The sequence below is a fragment of the Dacryopinax primogenitus genome (genome assembly GCF_000292625.1).
Source record: "Dacryopinax primogenitus strain DJM-731 SS1 chromosome Unknown DACRYscaffold_1, whole genome shotgun sequence".
NCBI lineage: Eukaryota > Fungi > Basidiomycota > Dacrymycetes > Dacrymycetales > Dacrymycetaceae > Dacryopinax > Dacryopinax primogenitus.
In genome coordinates, this window is record NW_024467198.1 from 940,917 (window position 1) to 961,399 (window position 20,483).

A 20,483-nucleotide genomic window follows, 5' to 3' on the forward strand; every position below is an offset into this window, starting at 1 on the left:
CATGTCATAAAGGCTTAGTCATGTCTCTTGACCAAGCAATGAGCTGGTGCCCTGACAGGTCTACAGTCTCTAGCAAAGCATGGTCAGATGTGAGGACACAAGGTTCAGTTGCAATTCAATTTTGTTCAAGCGCTGCAAGTACCTATCTTTGAACACAAGGAAAGCATGATGACAGAATGGCTAGGAGGGCTGGTTCTCCAAGCATGTAAGGCATTGAAAGGTGACCCTTGGGCAGATGGTTGGGCAGAGGTGGCAGCTGGCCCAGGACTCATGATGGGTGGCTTGGCAGTGGTGATGGTACTATTAGACAATCCAGTCCTATATGACCTGACTAGCCTCTACCACACATGCAAGCAATTATGGCATGTGCAGGCTCCTCAGTGTATGAGGGCTTGGGAGGCAATGCATTGAGTGTATGGCCCCATAGCAGGATCTGTGGGCAAGACATCATTTATGAGCTCTCACCAGGTTTTGAAGATGGGCTGGACTGAAGAGGTGCCTGGATTTGAATGGCTGGCGGTGGAGGACAGTGAAGTACACATGTAAATAAAGTGTATGGTCAATGTCATATGTGGACCATGGACAGACATGTACAACACCCATCAATCAATCAATCATCTGCTCACTGGAGGCAATCCAGACCCATGTGGATGGATTCAGATCTGTCCACAGAGCATTGACAGATTCAGATTTGTCCACAGTGCCTTGCCATCCACCCCTTACCACTGCAAAGGGAACTAGTGTAATCAAACCAAGGACATGTACAAAATGATACCAGTGGTGCTGTTGTTAGAAGGGGTTAGTGTCTGGGTGGGATTGCACCCCCCAGGGATGGCAGTGTACATCCACATCTGCATACCAAAGGCAGGCATGATGGTGAGCAAGAGCCTTTGTGGGAGAGACATTGGATTGAGGTGGATGTTAGATGATTATGTTCTCCACCACCAAAGAAAGCAGCACCCCATCTGTGTCAGGATGGCTCCAAGTACCATTAAGTGGTCGGAGCATTTTTGCAGGGGTGTACCATCCTGGGGCGAACGTGATGTTGCTAGTTGACATGGTGCAGCCAGGACCCATTGTGAGCAGGATGACAATCCAGCTAATGCAGATACTGATAATGCTGCTCAGTGGGTAACATTTGTGGTAGTGGGGCAGAATGATGTGTTTCCAGTTGTGGGTGAGTGGCAGGCCATGCACCCAGGCATGAGTGTGGCCCTCTATCTGACTCATGTCTCCAGTCCAGCAGTTTATGCCAAAGGCACATATTGTTGCAGGATGGCATGCAAGCGAAAAAGGAGTGAAAATATAGAATGGGGTGAGCACCTGCAGTGTGAAGTGGTATGGGCACAAATCTTTCACTTGTGACAGTGTGCTGACTGGAACAATATAGCCCTATTAAGGGAATTTGGGGCTCTGTGGAGGTATGGAAGAAGCATGCAAGATGCCATCATGAAAGGCAGTCAGACATCATTTGCATATAGGGGTGGCCCTCTCACTTGGCTGGGAGGGGAGATGGCCCTCCATATGCAGGATGGTCAGCTGCAACTATTGACCATGTGAAGGATGTTGACTGGATGAGTGCATCTCACTAGATGGAAAGCAGTGAGCCATTGACAGGCTGAAGGAAGTGGGGCACCTCCACACTGTGGAGACTGCACCAGGTATAACTGCCATGTGCAGAGCATCTGCACAGTGTGTCAGAGGGCCAAGCAGACAGACTGAAGAGCCCACTGCAGTGAACAGAACCTCTGTATAAGGCTAATCTAATACCATTTTTGGCAGTGTTTTTATGACAGATGAGGTAATCCAGACCATCTCACAGCTTCCCCCCATGCCCTAATGACAAACTGGTCTTGCGGGATAAGGAACAAGTGTATCACATGAGATAATGTGTAGTACAAAATATGCTGGGAAACAGTTTCAAGAGCAAACCAAGTGCAATGCATAAATAGAGCCCAAAGGTCAATGAAGTGGGAGACTGAGGGAAAGATGAAGGAGGTATTAGAGGATTAAAGATTGGGACTGTGTGAGGGCAACACAATCCAACAATCATTGATGATCAAATAACCAAACAGGCAATGAGCAAATCAGAAAGTAGTGAGTCATATGTCAATCAATGCCTCAATGTTTGTTCACAAACAGAGGGATTGACAGGGGTGTTATAGAGTAAGTGGGGATTGGCAGCTGACAGGCATGATTGTGTGTGTGTTGTGTGCACATTTAGAATGATTAAAGCTTTGTGTTTAGAACCTAATGACCTTGGACCATGGGGTTCCTAAGAGATTAGCCCTAAAGAGCTACAGGGGCTATACCTAGGGTTCTATATATATCTATGTATGGAAGTAAAAAGGAAGCAAAGTCTGTGGCTGACTATACAGCTTGCTTAGGGCAGGCACCTCGTGTCTCTTGTCTGGTTGGTCCCCTATGATCTATGACTGACATCTCATGTTCTGGGATATGTCCTTCTTGGAGTCAGGTGATTATAGTATTGGCTGTCATTTGGGGTGTCATGCCATGTGACAGTGCTCTGATCATTGTTGAATGTAGCTGTTTGCAATTGATTTTAGGGATGTCCCCTGACAGACTGGCAATTGGGGAACAAATCGAATATCCAACACAAGCAACCTGCAAGGTCAGCAGAGGGAAGGGATCAAGGGGATCAAAGCCCATAGTGGGGAAGATGATGATGTGGCCCTTGTATTATGTAAACTGTGGATAGTTGGCACATGAGAAAGCACACAGCCTCTTGGCCCAGAATTGATTTGGCCACAGGTTGCCAGCACTGTCCCCTTGTCTCTCTCTTCCACACTCCCCTCACTGTACTCACACTTGCCACAACTACTCATGCAAGTGCCCTGGTATTGAAATGGATATATATCATGATGGGCAACATGCTACCTGCAGGGTTGATTCAGGCTGGGGTGAGTACAGACAGAAAATGTTTGGTGAACATATACATCTGAACTTCTTCCCCTACCAGGTGTGGTCATAAGTGCCAGGGCAAAGTCCACCTCCCATATCCCCTGGCACAGATTGATTATTTGCACACATAGAACATACATGACACCTGTGTATATTTGTGTGCCAATACTCAACATATTGACACAGGAATAAATGTGCGTGGTGAAGTTTGGGCGGGAAGGGAGGGGTAACAATGGAGGGATGCATGGGTTGATTGTGCTGTGCAGGGGCCTGGAGACCAGCTGCCACAAAAACCCCATACTGCTGGTCTTGACTCTGACCCTCATCATTCTTTATAACATTAGTCTCAACACTGCTCTACTACATCAAGTAATGGACAATACATACCACATCATGCAAGGCAAGTGAGTGGTTTTAATCTTCATATCATCTTTAATAACACATGTGTTCTAGTCTTCTCCAAGATGTTCACAGGGCTGCATGGATGGACTGCACATGCTGAAGAGGGCAATGAAGCTGTGATGTTGAGGGTCATGGACAAGGGCCCCATTGCTGAGGAAGATGGTGGAAAGGAAGCACAGGTAAGCAGCTAATATTGTCAAGTCAGTTGTTTGTGGAACATTTACGGATACATGGCAGCTCTCCATGGCCAGACATGCACATGTGAGCAGACAGGGGAGCTTGGTGGATGGCAAGGTGTGCATATATGTGTGTCACTGTGTATGTATGCTTACTCACACCTACACAGAATACCAGATCAAGTGTCAAGGAGGGTGAAGAGGTCTCAGCGGCAGTGGGGGACCCGGGCAGCATATATGCAGGGGGATGTGAGGGCACTAGGTCTAGCAAGGTCACCACACACTAATCCCAAACAATAGATGAAGTGCTGGGGGGTCTACTGTGGTTGAAAGCGGCTCTAACCAGCAGTACTAGTCGATATCCACATCACCAGGGCCAGCTGGATTATTGGGGGGGTCCCAGGGAGTGTTATAAATAGCTGAAAAGTGTAGCAAGAGTTGTGGAGTCAAGGCAGGTTTCTGAGAGCAGGGTGTTCAGGTGTGTGTAGAAGGGGGTTCAAGATGATGAGATGACTTAGAAACTGCTTGTAGACTAAGGAGTTTCCTCAGAGATCAAATCTGAGGGATACAGTGTCACTGTACTACTGTTTATATACCTTGTAGGTGTTCACCAGAAGCCCAGGAGCCCAGGTAAATTCTGGGGACTCCTACAAGTGTCAGATAGACGTCCTAGCAACACCCCTAGGCCTCCCAAACCTTTCCAATAAATTGTGGAGACTCCTACAAGTGTCATCTTGCGTCCCACTACTCCCAGTAGGGGCCTTTAGCACCGCTATGTCTCACCCCAAGTGTCTGGACACAGGGGTCTTGTGGTGTCCTCTGCACAATGTCTTGTATGGCCACTGCCATCATCCTAAGGCAGTTACCAGCACAGGAAGTTCCAGGGGCTTGTTGTTTCATTGCTCCTAGGGCAAAATGGGTGGCCAGGGGTGGTAACAGGCAGTGCCCTGACAGGGGAGCAGGTGGGAGGAATGCATGTGTTCAGGTATGTGAAACAACCTTTGCATCATTAACAAAAGGAATACTCACCCATTTATAGATCTGTAAGGGCATGGAGAACACGGGGCATAATGGTGGGGATGACATCCATCTCAACCAGGTAGGTGACTTTGGCAAGTTCATCTTTGACTGGCTAGCTGATGCAAAAGTTCCATATATGCAGGAAGGCTTGTCTCACTTGGGAACAATGGAAGGGTGGAATGCAAGCGCTGGAGTGTGTGGTGGGGGGGGGGGGACGTGTGAGTATGGTGACTAAAGTAAGCTGGTCTTGCATCTATGGGATGGTCAGTGAATCTGACTTGGATTGCAGGATATGAACAAATGAGTTTTGGTAGCAAGGGAGTCTGAGGCTGTCCATTTGGGCCCCATGGTGGTGTGTGTGCTATTGAAGAGAGTTGCTTGACACTGATGATGACAACAGGATCCCAAAGGTGACCCTGCTGGAGGGCAAGGTGAGGAGCACCACAAGGGTTGTTGGGAGAAATGGCTGAAGATGGTGGCTGATTGCACCAAATTGGTCTACTATTGTGTGAGAACCATGCTCGCCGTCGTGTGCTCTGGGGATGACTAAGTTCACTCATCCTGTATGATAGCTATGTCTCTTTGATTCTCATGTGGTAGTTAGTGTAATAATCATTCATGTGTGCAAGCAAGGGTGCAAACATATTGGAGGTGAAGGGCAGCATGAGTTGTGCCAGAAAGGAAAGTGTAATTACTATCTAAGGGGACAAATGGAGTGTACATAATGATTTTTTCAGCATCCAGCACTGTCAGAACAGTGCTGGAATCTCCCCTATGCCTGGAACTGTTGGGTAACACAGGGAAAACATGTTGTGGTGTGACTTGAGCTAAATGGAACCTATGCAAATGGTGAGCAGTGCAAAAAGGGCAATGAGGTGCTGCCATGCACCTTTGGTATCATAGGATTTATAAGGGGACCTGCAGGTGAGCATCATGAGGTGTTGGGGGTAGGAAGGAGAATGCTGGCAGAGGGAAGCATGCAAGCAAGAAGGGAATGGTTGACGATGGTGAAGGCAAGCCTTAAGCTGTTGACAGTATCCCCTGAAAGCTAGGCAGGTGGTAGCTGGGCAATATGGGTGATGCAGTGAGAGAACAGATTTATCTTTGAACGAGAAGCTGGCAGGGAAGTTCAATGAGGTGAACAAAGATGTGAGGGGATGACCATGGGCAAGGGCAGTGATGAGGAAGGGGGAAGGCAGTGAGGGACCCTCAGACGTGGCAGCTCTTGCTTCCCGTACATGAATGCTTCCGGTCCATGAGGGACGGGTCATCCCCACGCGTTCCTTCCTTTCTTTCGTGTTATTACTCTCGCACAAAGCTGGGAAAATGCGCGTTTTCTTGAGATGGGTGCTCTGATTAAATGAGACAGTCTCTGTCGACGTCCTACTTGCGGTTGACAGATGTGGTCCCCTCAACACGCATCCTTGACGCAAGCCGAGGAGGGATGATGTCAATGTTGAGCACATTACGGCGCGTTTTCTTTGCCAATGGAGCCGGACGGACCGTCATATACCCCATATCACCGTCATCATACACCAGCCTCAGATCGGACTCAGTCACGTAACGGAGTTAAACCGACAACATTTTTGGTGTCTTAATATTTGAGAGCGGTCTGCACATCGTGAGCTGCTTTTCGGAGTCACTTTCGGTATGGATCCCACAGACGTCGGCGACATAACTTTGACTGGCATCGTTTGTTCTCTTCGGTTGCCCCTTTATGGATGCGCTAACATATGTAGGATGAGCGTTCCGTGATTGAAGAAGATCTGCCGAACTTTGGTCAAACTGACCATATCAAATAACTCCACGAGGCTAAAACCTCCAACGCGTTTTCCGTGACAAGAACACGCGCGCCAGAGCCGCTGTACGGAGCCCGTGATACATGACGAACGAGCGCCTACTTCATGACGTATCTCCTTTACGCGCACAGACCACAACCGCTCGGAACGTCGGAATCCCCCTCGGAACCTCTTCACCCTCCTGATCGGTAGTCTCTTGCCACCTCCTTTGGGGAGACTGGATCATGTGGTATTTTGTGTTCACGTCTGTCGACTCGGCAGCTCGGTCGACTGGGACATTTAAACGTCTGAATCTATTTTCGTGCTTGCTGCGGAGTGTCAGTTGCCGGACCTGTGGTGGGACAATCTCAACGATTCTCCGTCGATCAGTGCACGGCGGCCGGGTGGTCATATATTCATTTCAGCTTGAAATAGATGCTGCGCATCCCACAAGGCTGACGTTACAGCTACAACAACAATTACAAGATTTGGCTCCTAATTACAAGACTCGTACGAAATCTCAAAGGGGTCAGCATATAACGCCCAGCCCAGTTTACCCGGTAAGTTTAACTGGGCCCAGACATGATCCAGAGATCAATACATTCTCATCCAGACCAAGCAGTGCACGCGAGACACATATTCGCACGTGCTGAACGTGTATCCCCCCTCCCGTCGGCAGATGACGCGTTGAAATGCGAAAAGCCGAGCTGTGAAGGCCAGAACGGGCCGATCAGGACTGAAGTGAACCACGAAATTTGATTGTGCGCTCGGTCCCCGCTGAGCCGCTTGGATCAACGATTGCTGATGTGCTGTGAGCGACACATCTGACATCCAGGTGCTGTATCCCAGCCCCTTATCGGCGCATAATGAAATCTCCCAGCCTGCCCAGCGAACGCGTGTTCTTGTCACGTCGATAAGCTGGCTGATAAAGTGATAGGGTGATGACGCCCCGCATATCTGGCAGAGATACGGGCACAGTTGACGTTGGCTGTCAAGTAATTCCGTCTGGGTCTGATCACTTATACCCCAACCGTTGGCTGATGAATGAATGCAGAAAAGTGGTCGTTCGAGCCTCCGTGTACAATGCAGTAAGTACGTCATACGCCGGTGGCTTCATTCCGCGTGGTGTGCCTGACTGCGGAATCGCCGATTCAAATGCCTGCACGTGATAATCCAAACGGCTGGTCCCGCGGGAGTCTGACGGGCTGGGTCTTGTGGGGAATTCCCGCATTTGGGCACTGCTATCTGGCGTCTTCACCCCTTGGCTATCTCGCACTTGCCAACTACCAGGTGTCATCAATTCATGCGTTACGATCTCTCGGCCTTCAACACTCCGGCAGCTCTGGGAACTCTCTGCGCAGCACCGTCATCACTTTTATGTCCCCTGTCACTCTCTCCCAAGCTATTCATTCATGAACTGGCACGGCTTCCCGCAGACTTTCTCTCATGCCTCACGACATTGGCCCCCAGTGAATGACCTTATAATACGATACGAAGACCTACCAGCTCAGTGTATTCCGAGCTAAGTTTGCACCTTGGTCGTCTCCCCACTTCGATAGAGCCCATCACGAAGACATGACCCGCCGCACCCTCCTTATCCTCCTCTCCGTGCTCGGCACTATCCTGCTGGGTACCACCATCCTTCTCACCTCCATCTCCCTCTTCCTGCGAATCGACGCTTCGGCCTACCTCACGGAGGAGGACATCCCATGGCCTGATCCGCCAGATAACGTTTCTAGTGTGCCACTGCCGGGGGAGAGGATACCGCGGATACTACACCAGACGTGGAAGGAGGAAACGCTGCCCGAGAAATGGGCCAGCGTCTCAGAGGGGTGCAGGGAGCTCATGCCAGATTAGTGCGCCTCTCGTCCCTCCCTCTCGAAGAACACCAGCTAACACCAGGCTCAGCGCGTACATGCTCTGGACAGACGCCGCCTCCCGCTCTTTCATAGAAGAGCACTACCCCTGGTTCCTGCTCACATTCGACGGCTACCCCTACCCCATCATGCGGGCTGACGCTATCCGCTACTTCGTCCTGTACCATTACGGCGGCACCTATCTGGACCTAGACGTCGGCTGCAAGCGGCGGCTCGACCGCCTCCTTTCCTACCCCGCCGTCCTGCCTAAGACGATCCCCGTAGGCGTGTCAAACGACCTCATGCTTTCTGCACCCCGCCACCCCTTTATGCGACGGGCGATCGACAGCCTCCAGTCCTTCGACCATACCTGGATGATGAACTACCCCACGGTCATGTTCTCCACAGGGCCGATGTTCATCAGCTCCATCTACGGGCTGTACACCTCTGTTTCTGGGTACCCACGCACTCTGGAGGGGGAAGTACGCGTCCTTCCCAAGAGCTTGTACGGGAAAAACGCGAGCCCGGAGGAAGCGCCCCACGCGTTCTTCGAGCACTATTATGGTTCCTCCTGGCACTCGGACGACGCGGGCCTAGTGCTCTTCCTCGGCTCCTACGGCACACTGATCATGTACATATCACTCTTCGTCCTCGTCGCCGGAGCAGCCCGGTTACTTCTCCTCAAGCTGCGGGCAAAACATCGTACTCTCTCCCTTCCCCTCTCTCGTGCGCTAGGCAGCCCCACCACTGTTGGCCGCTGGCGCCGGTTAGGCAGGTCCGACATCCTCCCCCGGATCTATACGGACAGCACGGGCCGCCACCTCGAACTGGGAGGAACGACGTTCAGCCTGCCCTCTTCGGCGACTAGTAGCCCGTACGCGAGTTGGTACGGTAGTCCAGGACCGTCCCCTACCGAAAGCAGGGGGTCGCTGCACCTATCTAGCATGGACCTGGATCAGCCGGCAGAGGGCGAGCGGCCGCGCTGGGCTAAGAGGCCCTCGAGGGTGTTGGCGCACCTCTCCTTCCGATCCTACTCTTCCAAGTCTAAAACCTCAAGTAGAACAAAACGCAGCCTCTTATTCCTCCTCCCGGACATCCTTCGCCCGGCCCATCCCCGCAGCAGTCCCCGCACCAATGAAGGTGTGCACACCGCGGACGAGGAAGATGATGATATTGGCGCTGGGTACGATGATGTGCCCCTGATTGGGGGGAGAGTGCTTTCGCCAGGGCTGGTGGGGAGTCCGCCGCCGTATGATAGTGGCTGGGATGACGGGCTAGGGGATGGGGAGGAGGAGTTGGGAGAGAAGGAATGGTGGCGGTGATCGACTCCTGCCCAACCAACCCCTTCTGGTAGACTTGAGAGATGTCGCTATTCCTCGCCTTGGAGCCGATCGACATGAGCATCCAACCCTCGGATTGGATCATCCAGAAGGGACGAAACCTATTTATCACCTTTCTATTACATACGATACCCGAGCTTTGTGCCGTGCGTCGCGCAGTGCACCAAAACCGATCCGCAGGAGGCGCACCGACCTCCAGCAACGGGTCTCATCGAATGAACATGCCAAGAATCTTGGATCCAGCTAGGCGAGCACATCTCTTCATTTGGAGGACGTTTTATTACGAACTTCATCGTACGGATGAGCTGGTTGGAGAAGCGTATATCATCATGGTTAGCGCGTGGCATAACACGACTTTGTATTGTATCTGTAGCGTTGTATCATAGCTTATAGCGTAACGTCTCATCTCCACACCAAGGATATATTAGAAGAGATGGGAATATCATTGACATGAATGCTTGGATTATTTGACTTGCGCGTACAAATCGGATAGCAGGTGCTAAATGGGAATATGATGCAGGGATGACATGTCCAGTGTGCGTGATCGGAGAAATGCGAGAATGCCGTGTCCAGGTATGTGACCAGAGAGATGCAGTGATTGCCAGATAAATCTAATCTTGATGTGGTATGTCGATAAAGGCACAAGTGAAAGATGAGAAGACAAGTTACCTCCGAGTGGCAGATGAAGTTCATCGCGAGACAACCAAACCCATGGATGACAGCATCATCTTCTCGAGGTTTTGGAGCGATGCATCGCCCAAGCAGACGGACAAACCATATGTCTCCCCAACCAGACGAAGCATACGGATGGCCTTCTCCCAGTCGCCCCTTCCCCCGCCATTCGCCCGGTAGCCACTCTCACCTGGTCTAGCACAAAAGGCAAGGAGACAGGTCCACTCGATCGGTGCGGGGGGAGGCCTGGATGGCCGTGCTTGCTTTAGCTCCTCTATGCAGGCCTTAGAAGACCAGGACTGCCAGTTTGACGGTTCGGATTCTAGTTTCCTGAGTGTGCTAACAGTCTCCGCGGGAAGATATTCGGTGAGATATTCAAGAAACAGTTTATGGAGATCCCCAGGAGAGCACGGAGGATCGGGCTGCACCCCCAAGTCTACATCCTCCATGGGATTTTTTGTCCCCGAATGAATAGGAAAAGTGGGAGCAGGACGGTCGAGTTTCCCGCCTGGGAGTGAGGATGTCTTCGAAACGTTGTCCTTTGGACCTGCGTGTTGCTTGGTGGAAGCCTTAGCCGTGGCACGAGAATGATGATGGGAGGCGTGGTCATGCTCTTGCTTCCCCTTTACCCCGTTCTGCTTTTGACGATTTGGAGAATGATGGCCGTTCGGGTTTATAGTGAGAGCGTTGGGAACGAAGTGCTCCACGAAGCTGTGCGCGCTGCGCAAGTCGTAGCGATTAAGTGTGCGTATATCTGGCTCGCCGTTAGTTTCCAGCTAACGATGAAGGAACGATCGTCGCACCGTTGGCTTCGGCTTTGGTACTAAGATTAACATCGTCCGTCATCAGATAGATCTTGTTCGCCGACTTGGCAAAATATTGACAGCAATCAAGTATGATATCATCGTTATTCTAGGCCGGCGTTAATTGAGCACGGGCGGATCAGATGTCGCCTACTTACCGCAGTGCTGATTTTCCAGCTAATGTTGTCGATATGCGTCTCGCCATCCTTCTGCACACGAATCATGGAGGGTTCTCCGGACTTTCTCCTTTTAATTTCTCCCAACAGCCATCGGGTAGCAGCTCCAGCAGATTCCCGCAGTTCCGGTTTGGAGGGGTGAGGACGCTTGTGCTGAGCGTCCAACTCCTCCAAGACGATCCCAGGTATAACCAGTTCAATCATGTTGAGCATGCCAGCGTCTCGTAGAATGTCATGAACCTCTTTTAATCGATCAAGATAGGACAACAAGATGTTTGTATCGATGACCATCCTTATGGCGTCGTGCCCTCCTGTTGACTACAGAAAGCGTCAATTCACATTCCACTCGTTCAACGCCGGTGCTGACCTCGTAGTCAATGTCCATAGCATCTTCCCAGTAGTCTGGATCATTGCTCCTGTATTGTTCCCACTCTTCCCTGACATTCCTGACATCGTCGACAACATTCAGCGCTTCTGCGTCTTCCATCTCGCAGTCACCAGACCAATCAAATTTGTGTCCATCGTCGTCCACTTCCCGAACCTCATCGGTCGCACCAGAGATAGTAATTATTTTTGCATGTCGAGAGAGCACGATATCTGCAGGAACATGAGCGTTCCATTGATCGGCAAAGGTGGGCATGGTGTGTCAGAACAAATGACTATTTTCGGCGAATGGTGGCGAGGATATAAGGGACGGGCGCAGCCGGTCGGCGCCCTCTCTCCATCACCTCGCCCTCTGTATTCTCATGATACCTCGATGGCCTTAGACGATAATCTCGAGCCCGACCGTGCCATATCATGGATTGGAATTGGCGTTGCAATCGCTGGCAATGTGGTCATCAGCCTTGCTCTCAACCTCCAGAAGCTAGCTCATCAGAGACTGAACGGGACCTGGAATGAGGGAGGCAGCGACGGCGCGGAGACGTTCAATGGAACGGAGACACCGACACCGATTGGGAATGGAGAATCGACCTTACCCGATGAGAATGGCAGAATGCACTTTCCCACATTCTCCCCGACCGAGGAGCTACCGAACCCGATGGGAAGCCCCAAGGCGCCCAAGATCATCCTCAGCGCTCCTAGCACATATAATGGCCGGCATGCACCTCGGGCCTTCTACAGACCGGATAATCGGAGCTCACCATCAGCTCGTCTGTTAAAACAAGGTACTCCGTCCATTCGTCGCTACGATTCGATCGGGCATCCATCCATTGCGGAGCATGATGAAGAAGAGGGCGAAGCCCCAGTTCAGGAGAATGGGCCCGACCGTCACTACTTGTCAAGCAAGTTATGGTGGACCGGGTTCTTGCTTATGGGTGTGGGAGAGACCGGAAATTTCTTATCTTATGCCTACGCCCCTGCGTCCATTGTTGCACCATTAGGAACTGTGGGTCACTTTTTCCTCCCGCATTTTAAATGAGACTGAGCATGACTGTTGTTCAGGTCGCCCTCATCGCCAATTGTGTCTTCGCTCCGCTCTTACTGCACGAGAGATTGCGCAAGCTTGAGCTGTTTGGTGTTGCCCTTGCGATAATTGGCGCCTTGACTGTAGTAGCATCCAGTCAATCTAATGACATCAGGGTGCGTTCTTCAGCTCTGGTGCATGGTACACTGCCTGATTCCAAACGCAGCTTACACCAGATGGACTCATCAAAGCAATCATGCAACCAGGATTTATTGCATTCACCGCGGTCTACATAGTCTCTGTTATTGTTTTGATGATTCTATCCAACCGAGAGTACGGTAAAGCTCATGTTCTGGTTGATGTTGGAATATGTGCGTTGTTCGGTGAGCTTCTCGATGTAATTGGGCAATGTCGGGGGCTCATTCAACAATGTGTCTAGGAGGCTTCACAGTTCTATCGACAAAAGGCGTGAGCTCCATGCTCACATACAAAGGATTCCCAATATTCAGGGACTGGATCACATACCCTTTCCTGGTCGTTCTAGCCGGAACGGCAATCGGACAGATCAAATACCTCAATCGTGCCTTGCAGAAGTTCGAGGGCAAAGTCCGTATCTACACCTGCATCCCGTGATCTTATCAGACTGACGTTGCACAAGGTTGTTATACCCACCCAATTCGTTTTCTTCAATCTTTCCGCCATCGTCGGATCTGCGATTCTATACCGTGACTTCGAGGATATGGAACTGCACCGATTTATCACCTTCCTTTACGGCTGTGCCACAACATTCCTCGGCGTTTTTTGTCTCACATACCGCCCACGCGTCATCTTGCAAGAAGATCCCCGACCGGTAATGACGCCGCCATCAGAACAAGCTCCACTCATTCCGGTTGCAAATCCTGTCGTTCTCCGTTCCAGAACTTCCTCAGCTAGCCTCGGGCTAGCGCCTGGGAAATACTTACTTCTTGCGACAGACAGCGCGGCACCTACAGCCATTCCGATCAGGGGTCCCTCCAGATCAAGAGCGATGAGCACATCTGGTGGATCAATCGAGGGAGCCACGCAAGGGTTATGGAAGCCGTTATCGGTCGTGTAGGATGGCTATGGGGTTCAATAGGCATTGGATATCTGTATGGATAAATAGCATTATGTATTACCAACGGACTCCGTTATTCTGCATCCATAGTGATTCTATTCTGTTTTCGGTTTAACTGCAATTCTACGCATTGCTGACGACAGGGCGAACATCGCCAACGCGGATACCCCGTATGTGAAAGACGGTCCAACGGTCCAATAAGCTGCGCAGGCTAGAATTGGATGAGCGAATATAATACCGAACTGGCAGTTTGCACTCTTACCAAGCAGTGGCCCAATCGCGCGGCCCAGCTGTCCGGCTGATCGGAACTCACCAAGTGCACGGCCCTTCAGCAGACGCGGATCTCTGTCAAATACCGATGACGGATCATTGGAAGGTTCGTCACACTGAAGCGACGCCAGTGCTGTGAGAGAATTCACGACAGTGGCAGAAGTGTAGGCTAAGCAAACTGCCGCTGCGTAGATAATCCGGGGTCCGGAAGTACCCGCATGGGGAAGCACAGCGAGAACGGCAAAGCTGACAACGCAACTCATCACACCTCGGCGAGCCATAACACCTTCGCCAGTCTTGCGGATCGACCGTCGCACATAGCCACCTTGGAGTAACGCACTGATGACACCGATGAAAGCCAGCATCCTTCCATTTTGAGAATTGTTCCAGTCAAATAAGTCGAAGGTGAGGAAAGTAAGGGTGAACTCCACGCCTGGGCAATCGTAAGAACCGATCACAGGGGAACATTGATCACCTACCCGAGAATACGCTGAGGAATGCGAAATGAGTCCAGCGCAGGAGGTTGAGAATGGTTAGTCGCTGCTGTACCGTCCCGGAAGAGCCAGTCACAGCTGGGGCATGTACAAACCCAGTATCTTCGTCCACTTCGGCCTCCTAAAGGCAAACGTCACGGAAACGTTTGAAACCACTCAGTCAGCACATACTGTAGATAGGGACTTCTTCTCCGACGACGAGCCTGGGAGTTTCGGCAACACATACCCTCGTGTCTCTGGGAGGAAGAAGACGAGAAATATGGTTTCCACAGTCAGCAAGATAACAGTCAACGCAGCCGGGGTTGCATATATATTGAGATCGACATGGGCGAATGGACCGATCGTCAAAGGGAACGGCCTTTGGGCGAAGTATGCACCGAGGACGGGACCAGTCGAAAAACAGAGAGCAAAAGCAAGACCGACCAAAGCAAGTGCACGAGCTCTGTTCGCTGGTTCGGTCACATCTGAGAGAATAGCGCTGTTTCGTGATTCAGTCAATAAAGCGAGGGATCACTCGACCGCATTTACATAGATAATTGCACATTTCCCTCGCTGAACCCCCCAGTGGCGCGTGCCAGCAGAAATGAGGTCTTCACGAAGGTGAGATTTGGCACCATCAGAACAACACGATGATACGTACAAACGAGGTGGATTGCATCCTAAAGGTTGATCAACATGCAAAAGTGGTGAATAAAGACGACATCATACCAGACAACAGCAGAGACGATGTTTCCAATCATAGAGATCAGGAGGATAGGTTTTCGCCCGTATGCATCTAATCAGATGAGGCGATTGGGTCAGCAAAGTGCTGGCCAGCATATGGGGGTTGTGGGCGCACCAGACAACGACCCAATCCAAGGGCTGACGACAAACTGTAGTACGCTGTGAAAATCTCAGAGTCTTCATCACTCCGGTGGCTGAAGATGACATTACGAGAAAACAGATCCCAGAAAACCGCCCAGCAGCACCACATCCCACTGTCGCCTCGAGTTCAACACCCCTCCATGTAACCAAGTCTGTAATGAGCGGATGGACGCCAGCGTCCGGTAAAGGAGTCCATTTGTATCTCCGAGTTCCTTTTGTGTGTACCACTCAATAATACGAGGGAAGAGAGGTAGCGGTATGGTGAAAGCTACACAATGAGCCGCGTCAGGATTTGGCACCAGGTGAGTGGACGGTGCATACCTAGCAGATCAACAATCAAGGCTAACACCACCACAGTCTTCACGTGTGCTATAGACGGCATCCTTGGTGCAGAAAAGTCGTTCGTGTTAATCGGATGAAGGTGGGGCTTTCATTTATGGACGTGCCAGAAGCAGTGATGAGCCATGTATGTGTTGTGACCCTGATCGAGGCTGTACCATCTTCTTGTGGGGTAAACCCGACGAAAGAAATCTGTCCTCCAATTAAAATAGAGCAACTTCAAGATTGGAAACGATGACAAGACAGGATGACATTGCATTGATATAAAGTACATTGTTGGTTGTTAGGTGAATGCGTGGAATACTAATGGAACGAGGTATGCTCAATTAATAGAAGGCCTCGCCTTCTTCAATGGTGGTTCCACCTCTTCAACTTTGACGTGAACATCAACCGCGTCATCATCATCTTCTGCCTTACGCTTTGCACCGGCCGCCGCAGTTGACCCATTGGTCTCGGACTTTACATTGCCAACCTGTAACTGCGGCGTGCCAGATCTCCCTTCTGGCGTCACAGCCCTGCTGCTACCCTTGGTCTCCGTTCTCAAGCGATTCGCCAGTGTGGCCGAAAGCGCGTCAGCACGACACGTCGCGTGGTATATCTGGCCGCGTTTCAGCCAATGAACTACTTGCAAGGATGGAAAGCTACGCACAGTGGACTTGTGTTCCACTGCATTCCTCCAAACCCACTCCTCTTCATCTTCCAAGAATTCCGTCTTCAGTTGCTCCTTGCATATAGGACAGAACCTCGGTTTTGTGTCCTCTCCAGGAGGTATGACGACGAATGAGCGTTCAAGTTCCTTTCTCTTCTTGGCGGCTACTTCATCCGATCGTGAGACGTTGTGTTCATGAAGCCGGTCCCCTGTGTCGGGCAAACCGTCATGTACCCAGTCCTGAAACGAATTAGCCATCCAACCTATAAGACAACACCTTTTACTCACATCTGCCTCGATAAACCAGCTTCGACTGTATCCTCTGCCCATCTGTTGGTTTGTACGGTTGTTCTGTCTGAAGTGTTGGTCGAGGTGATCCTGGAAAGCCTTCTTTCCTTTCGCATTATCGTGAAAACGGAGACCACACTGCTTGCATTGCGTAGTCTGTCTATCATACAGAAGTGAAATGACCTCCGGCCTCTCTCTGCGAAATGGTCAGTATCTTGCACATGAGTGAGCATGTTGTAGACGCACTTCATAAGATCCGCACTTGTCAATTTGATGTCGATAGCCAGCACACGCCTCTCATACTCCAATGTTTCCTCCAATTCACTGTCAGTCACAGGTGACGTCTCACTCTTCTGATCACCCTGAGAAGTCACACCAGCCGGTGCGGCGCCTGACCCTGCGGATGGAACGATGCCAGCGGCAACGAGGGACTTAAACAAGGAACTTATGTCAGGAATAGCAGAAGGGGCAGCGGCGGCAGTGGTAGCAGTACTCTGAGCGGGCTGAGGTGCTGCCAGTTTGGCCAAGCTCGCCAATGAGGCAGACAAGTCGGAGTGCATGACGGAGGCCCGAGTAGTAGAGGGCTGGGACTGGAAAAATGGCACTTGTTGCGGAGCACCATAAGGCACTGCGGGGGCCGAAGGGACATGAGAGGGTGGGGCAGCGGGTGCTCCTATACTCTTAGCAAGAGATCTGACGCTCGTAAGGATTTCCGCAAGTTCATTAGGAGTGACACCAGAAGCCTGAACCATGTTACGAAGCTGCTCAATGCATCAGCCTGAGATCGAAGGGACAAAGTTGACCTAACGTACCTGGAATAAGGCGTCCATCTGCCCGCGTAACTCCCCATCATACGGAGTATCCTGCACCGCTTTCTCCTTCAGAGCTAACAGCACCTCAAGCTCAGTAAGAACTTGCGACTGAGTTGGGCATGATTGTCCGTGTCGACGACGACCATATCTCTTCCACAAGTGTAAGCATGTGCTGCGACGACCCAGCGGGCGACGGACACGACTCACATTGCTATCGGACTCGGGCCAGATCTCTCTCTCAATGGCGACTTGCACCTTGTCTCCAAACAATGGCGTCTGATTTGGGCCACCGTTGCGCCAAGTCACAAGCATCTCGCACAGCTTCTGCCTGGTTTGAGGGTCGACAGTCCGCGTCGCCTGCAAGAAGAGGTCCTTGACGATAGGGGCGAATAAGGAGACATAAGGATTACAGTTCTTCGTGATACTATCCAACAGATAGAACGCCGGAAGCTTGACTGGTACAGGTGCCTAGACGAGAATGGGTCAGCTTTTGATCCGATACTTACGCAGGCGATGTGCAACGTGGAAGCCAATCATGCGTCTCAATGAGGGAAAACCACTCGAACTGTCATCAGGCAGAAAACCACCAAACGGCTTTGTGCCTGGGGTGAGCTGCGAGGGCATGTAGAAAGCTCTCTACTGAGCTACGATCGCAGACATGTCTGCCAATATTGTTTCGTATGACTATGCTATCTAACGAGCTACGCATGATATAGGTGCGGCAGTCGACGTAGCGGCAACGCGTTGCGAAGGGAGACGCTGTATGGAAATTACTCACATTCCGTATGTAGTCCGCTATACTGTCGGTGACCACTTGCCCCATAAGTCCCAAGTTCTCGATTGCCAGTTGTGTAAGCTGCTGGATGACCGGTCGCGAGTTCTGCACAAGCTGCCTCAGCTGGTCACGGTAAAAGGCATAGAACGCGGCAGGATCATAGGCATAATACTGTGCATATAGAGGAACACCAGGCTGGGGCATAAATTGTTGGGGAGGGTATCGCTGTTGAGGGTAGTCAGGCTGCCCATATCCAGGATGTTGGTACATCGCAGCCGTCATTAGTTGATTTGTTGTGCCAACTTGCTCCTGACCTTCCAAACCGCTCAAGCAGCAGAGCAGACAAAAGGAAAGAAATAATCTTGTGTTCTGTCGAACGGCTTCTTACGAACAGTCAGGCACACTGCAGTAATGCAATTGCGGAAGGTGGTGGTTAGGAGCTGAGGGATGCTGTGGAAACGTAACCGCCACTGCGAGACCAATAGATCCCGTTGCTCAGGGCAGGCTGCGGAAGCACAGGAACCAATTTACCCAATTCTGATCCCGTACCTCTAAGGGCCCAGAAAGTCGCCCAAAAGGTCGTCCTCAACGCCAACAACGGTCCCGACACCAAAACATTCGACGTGAGTATCTCTGTTTGCATCGTTGAGATGGCGTGGGAGAGGTCTTGACGCCGGAGTGTGGTGTTGGAAGAAGTATAGGCTGTGGGATGGAGTGGATGGATCGGTGGATGGGTGGATGGACGTGGTCTCTACCATAGTTGGCAGCCTGTCTTGGACAACACATTCTGACCCTACGAACAACCAGATGCGCGACGTCCTTTCCACCGAAGAACTCACCATCCCGGAGGGTGTGACCGTTGACATCAAGTCCCGCCTCATCACTGTCACTGGTCCTCGCGGCACACTCAAGAAGAATGTCCGTCACATCAACATGGATCTCGTGCTCGTCAAGACGTCCAAGGCCTCCCGTGTTCTCCTACAAGTGTGGCAAGGGGGCAGGAAACATGTTGCTTGCTTGCGGACAGTCAGGAGTTTGATTGAGAACATGATCACTGGAGTCACGAAGGTACGTTACTGTCTCTTGAACCCATCCCATTGTATTGATTGGTTTGTGCAGGGTTTCCTCTACAAAATGCGTGCCGTCTACGCCCATTTCCCTATCAATACCATCATCGCCAACGGTGAAACCTCTGTTGAGATCCGGAACTTCCTTGGCGAGAAGACTGTCCGACATGTTGCCATGCTGGAGGGTGTGACAATACAGGAGTCCAAGGCACAAAAGGATGAGCTCATTCTCCAGGGTAACGATATTGAGATGGTTTCGCAATCTGGTGTGTGGTTTGAGCGACTTTCCCCAGCGCATTGCTCACTTTCTGTGATAGCTGCTTCAATCCAGGGTGCATGCCGGGTGCGCAACAAAGATATCCGAAAGTTCTTGGACGGCATCTACGTTTCGGAGAAGACCACTGTTGTCGCCGAGTAAGGGGTGCTGTTCATCAGGATTCAGGTCGATTGCCCCCATGTGTATGTAGATGACTATGCATATGGTTCATGTTCCTAGCCTTGGATGCTTCAGCCATTGGGCCGTGCAATTGGCCCGTGATGCCAACAGCATAGCATTCGGCCGGTCCTGTTTGGCATTTGCAAGGACGATGAAGTGAATCGAGCGGCTACCCACCCAAAGCTCCTTGAACCCCTGCTGTGGGAATGTTTCTCCCACGAACGTTCCCAGCTTCACAGCGCTGTATGATGCGTTGTTCGGGATCTGCCGCAGACCTGATCAGATCTGGCCAGACAGTCCCTTATGAGGAAGATAGTCCCAAGAATATCGGAACTACCCTGAATTTTTTTGACGTTCAGGTGGCGACGAGACGTCATTCTAGCCATTGCTAAATACAGACAGTGCAAGTTTAATTCTGGCGATTCTGGAATTCCAGACAGGTGTTGCTTGAAAGTAGCACGTAAGGTTTGCCAACCCTTAGCTTTCCTGATCACGATCTCCTGGGACACTGGTGACATCGGACAGACTTTGTAAACGCGCAATGACTGAATGCGAAGAACTTTCAACGGTCAGGGTCCAATGGACGGCGCGTGCTTCTGATGTGGGAACGGCCGATCTCTTGGAGGATCAGCTGTATGTCAGACTTGGCAATATTAGAAAAAGAACAAAGGCTGTTAGAATGAGTAGATTATATGCATATGACACGGAATACTTCATCCCGGAAATTCTTCACAAGTCCGAGATATGACATCACCCAGTGGCACGTCTTCTGAGAATAAAGCGGAGGCAGAATCGACGTCATTGACCTCGTAACTCAGCCACAGCCCCGCTCCCACACTTCTC

General features: G+C 51.1%; 7 protein-coding genes across 7 annotated transcripts; 4 read left to right on the plus strand and 3 right to left on the minus strand.

Annotated features, from left to right (window-relative positions):
• Positions 1 to 3,386: 3,386 nt before the first annotated feature.
• DACRYDRAFT_103207 (uncharacterized protein) lies at positions 3,387 to 3,787 on the plus strand (the record flags this gene model as incomplete). The annotated part of the gene is made up of 3 exons (XM_040767727.1): positions 3,387 to 3,503; positions 3,562 to 3,618; positions 3,671 to 3,787. The coding sequence occupies 3 exons, from the start codon at positions 3,387 to 3,389 to the stop codon at positions 3,785 to 3,787; spliced, it is 291 nt and encodes a 96-aa protein (XP_040633157.1).
• A 4,086-nt stretch (positions 3,788 to 7,873) lies between these two features.
• Positions 7,874 to 8,798, plus strand: DACRYDRAFT_45479 (glycosyltransferase family 32 protein; the record flags this gene model as incomplete). Its single annotated transcript, XM_040774647.1, has 2 exons — positions 7,874 to 8,154; positions 8,207 to 8,798. Coding segments are annotated over 2 exons (873 nt in total), but the record flags the coding sequence as incomplete, so codon positions are not given.
• A 1,156-nt stretch (positions 8,799 to 9,954) lies between these two features.
• Positions 9,955 to 11,785, minus strand: DACRYDRAFT_112999 (uncharacterized protein; the record flags this gene model as incomplete). Its single annotated transcript, XM_040769545.1, has 4 exons — positions 9,955 to 10,920; positions 10,970 to 11,078; positions 11,128 to 11,463; positions 11,513 to 11,785. The coding sequence occupies 4 exons, from the start codon at positions 11,783 to 11,785 to the stop codon at positions 10,184 to 10,186; spliced, it is 1,455 nt and encodes a 484-aa protein (XP_040633159.1). The 3' UTR covers positions 9,955 to 10,183.
• A 162-nt stretch (positions 11,786 to 11,947) lies between these two features.
• On the plus strand, positions 11,948 to 13,325 carry DACRYDRAFT_26545 (DUF803-domain-containing protein; the record flags this gene model as incomplete). Its single annotated transcript, XM_040774286.1, has 5 exons — positions 11,948 to 12,532; positions 12,589 to 12,726; positions 12,777 to 12,933; positions 12,990 to 13,156; positions 13,209 to 13,325. Coding segments are annotated over 5 exons (1,164 nt in total), but the record flags the coding sequence as incomplete, so codon positions are not given.
• DACRYDRAFT_19499 (MFS DHA1 sub-family) lies at positions 13,264 to 15,680 on the minus strand. Its single transcript, XM_040771537.1, has 10 exons — positions 15,596 to 15,680; positions 15,344 to 15,542; positions 15,249 to 15,292; positions 15,119 to 15,185; positions 15,051 to 15,069; positions 14,939 to 15,000; positions 14,582 to 14,888; positions 14,396 to 14,531; positions 13,909 to 14,349; positions 13,264 to 13,857 (listed from the first exon to the last, which is right to left on the minus strand). Exons 1-10 carry the CDS (start codon positions 15,654 to 15,656, stop codon positions 13,742 to 13,744), a joined length of 1,452 nt encoding a protein of 483 aa, XP_040633161.1. The 5' UTR covers positions 15,657 to 15,680; the 3' UTR covers positions 13,264 to 13,741.
• Positions 15,681 to 15,848: 168 nt separating this feature from the next.
• On the minus strand, positions 15,849 to 18,451 carry DACRYDRAFT_92340 (uncharacterized protein). The gene is made up of 7 exons (XM_040777062.1): positions 18,141 to 18,451; positions 17,570 to 17,830; positions 17,363 to 17,512; positions 16,797 to 17,311; positions 16,551 to 16,746; positions 16,263 to 16,502; positions 15,849 to 16,211 (listed from the first exon to the last, which is right to left on the minus strand). Exons 1-7 carry the CDS (start codon positions 18,417 to 18,419, stop codon positions 15,936 to 15,938), a joined length of 1,917 nt encoding a protein of 638 aa, XP_040633162.1. The 5' UTR covers positions 18,420 to 18,451; the 3' UTR covers positions 15,849 to 15,935.
• Positions 18,452 to 18,808: 357 nt separating this feature from the next.
• DACRYDRAFT_19501 (ribosomal protein L6) lies at positions 18,809 to 19,676 on the plus strand. Its single transcript, XM_040771538.1, has 3 exons — positions 18,809 to 19,205; positions 19,257 to 19,470; positions 19,522 to 19,676. The coding sequence occupies exons 1-3, from the start codon at positions 18,945 to 18,947 to the stop codon at positions 19,620 to 19,622; spliced, it is 576 nt and encodes a 191-aa protein (XP_040633163.1). The 5' UTR covers positions 18,809 to 18,944; the 3' UTR covers positions 19,623 to 19,676.
• The last annotated feature ends 807 nt before the right edge of the window (positions 19,677 to 20,483 follow it).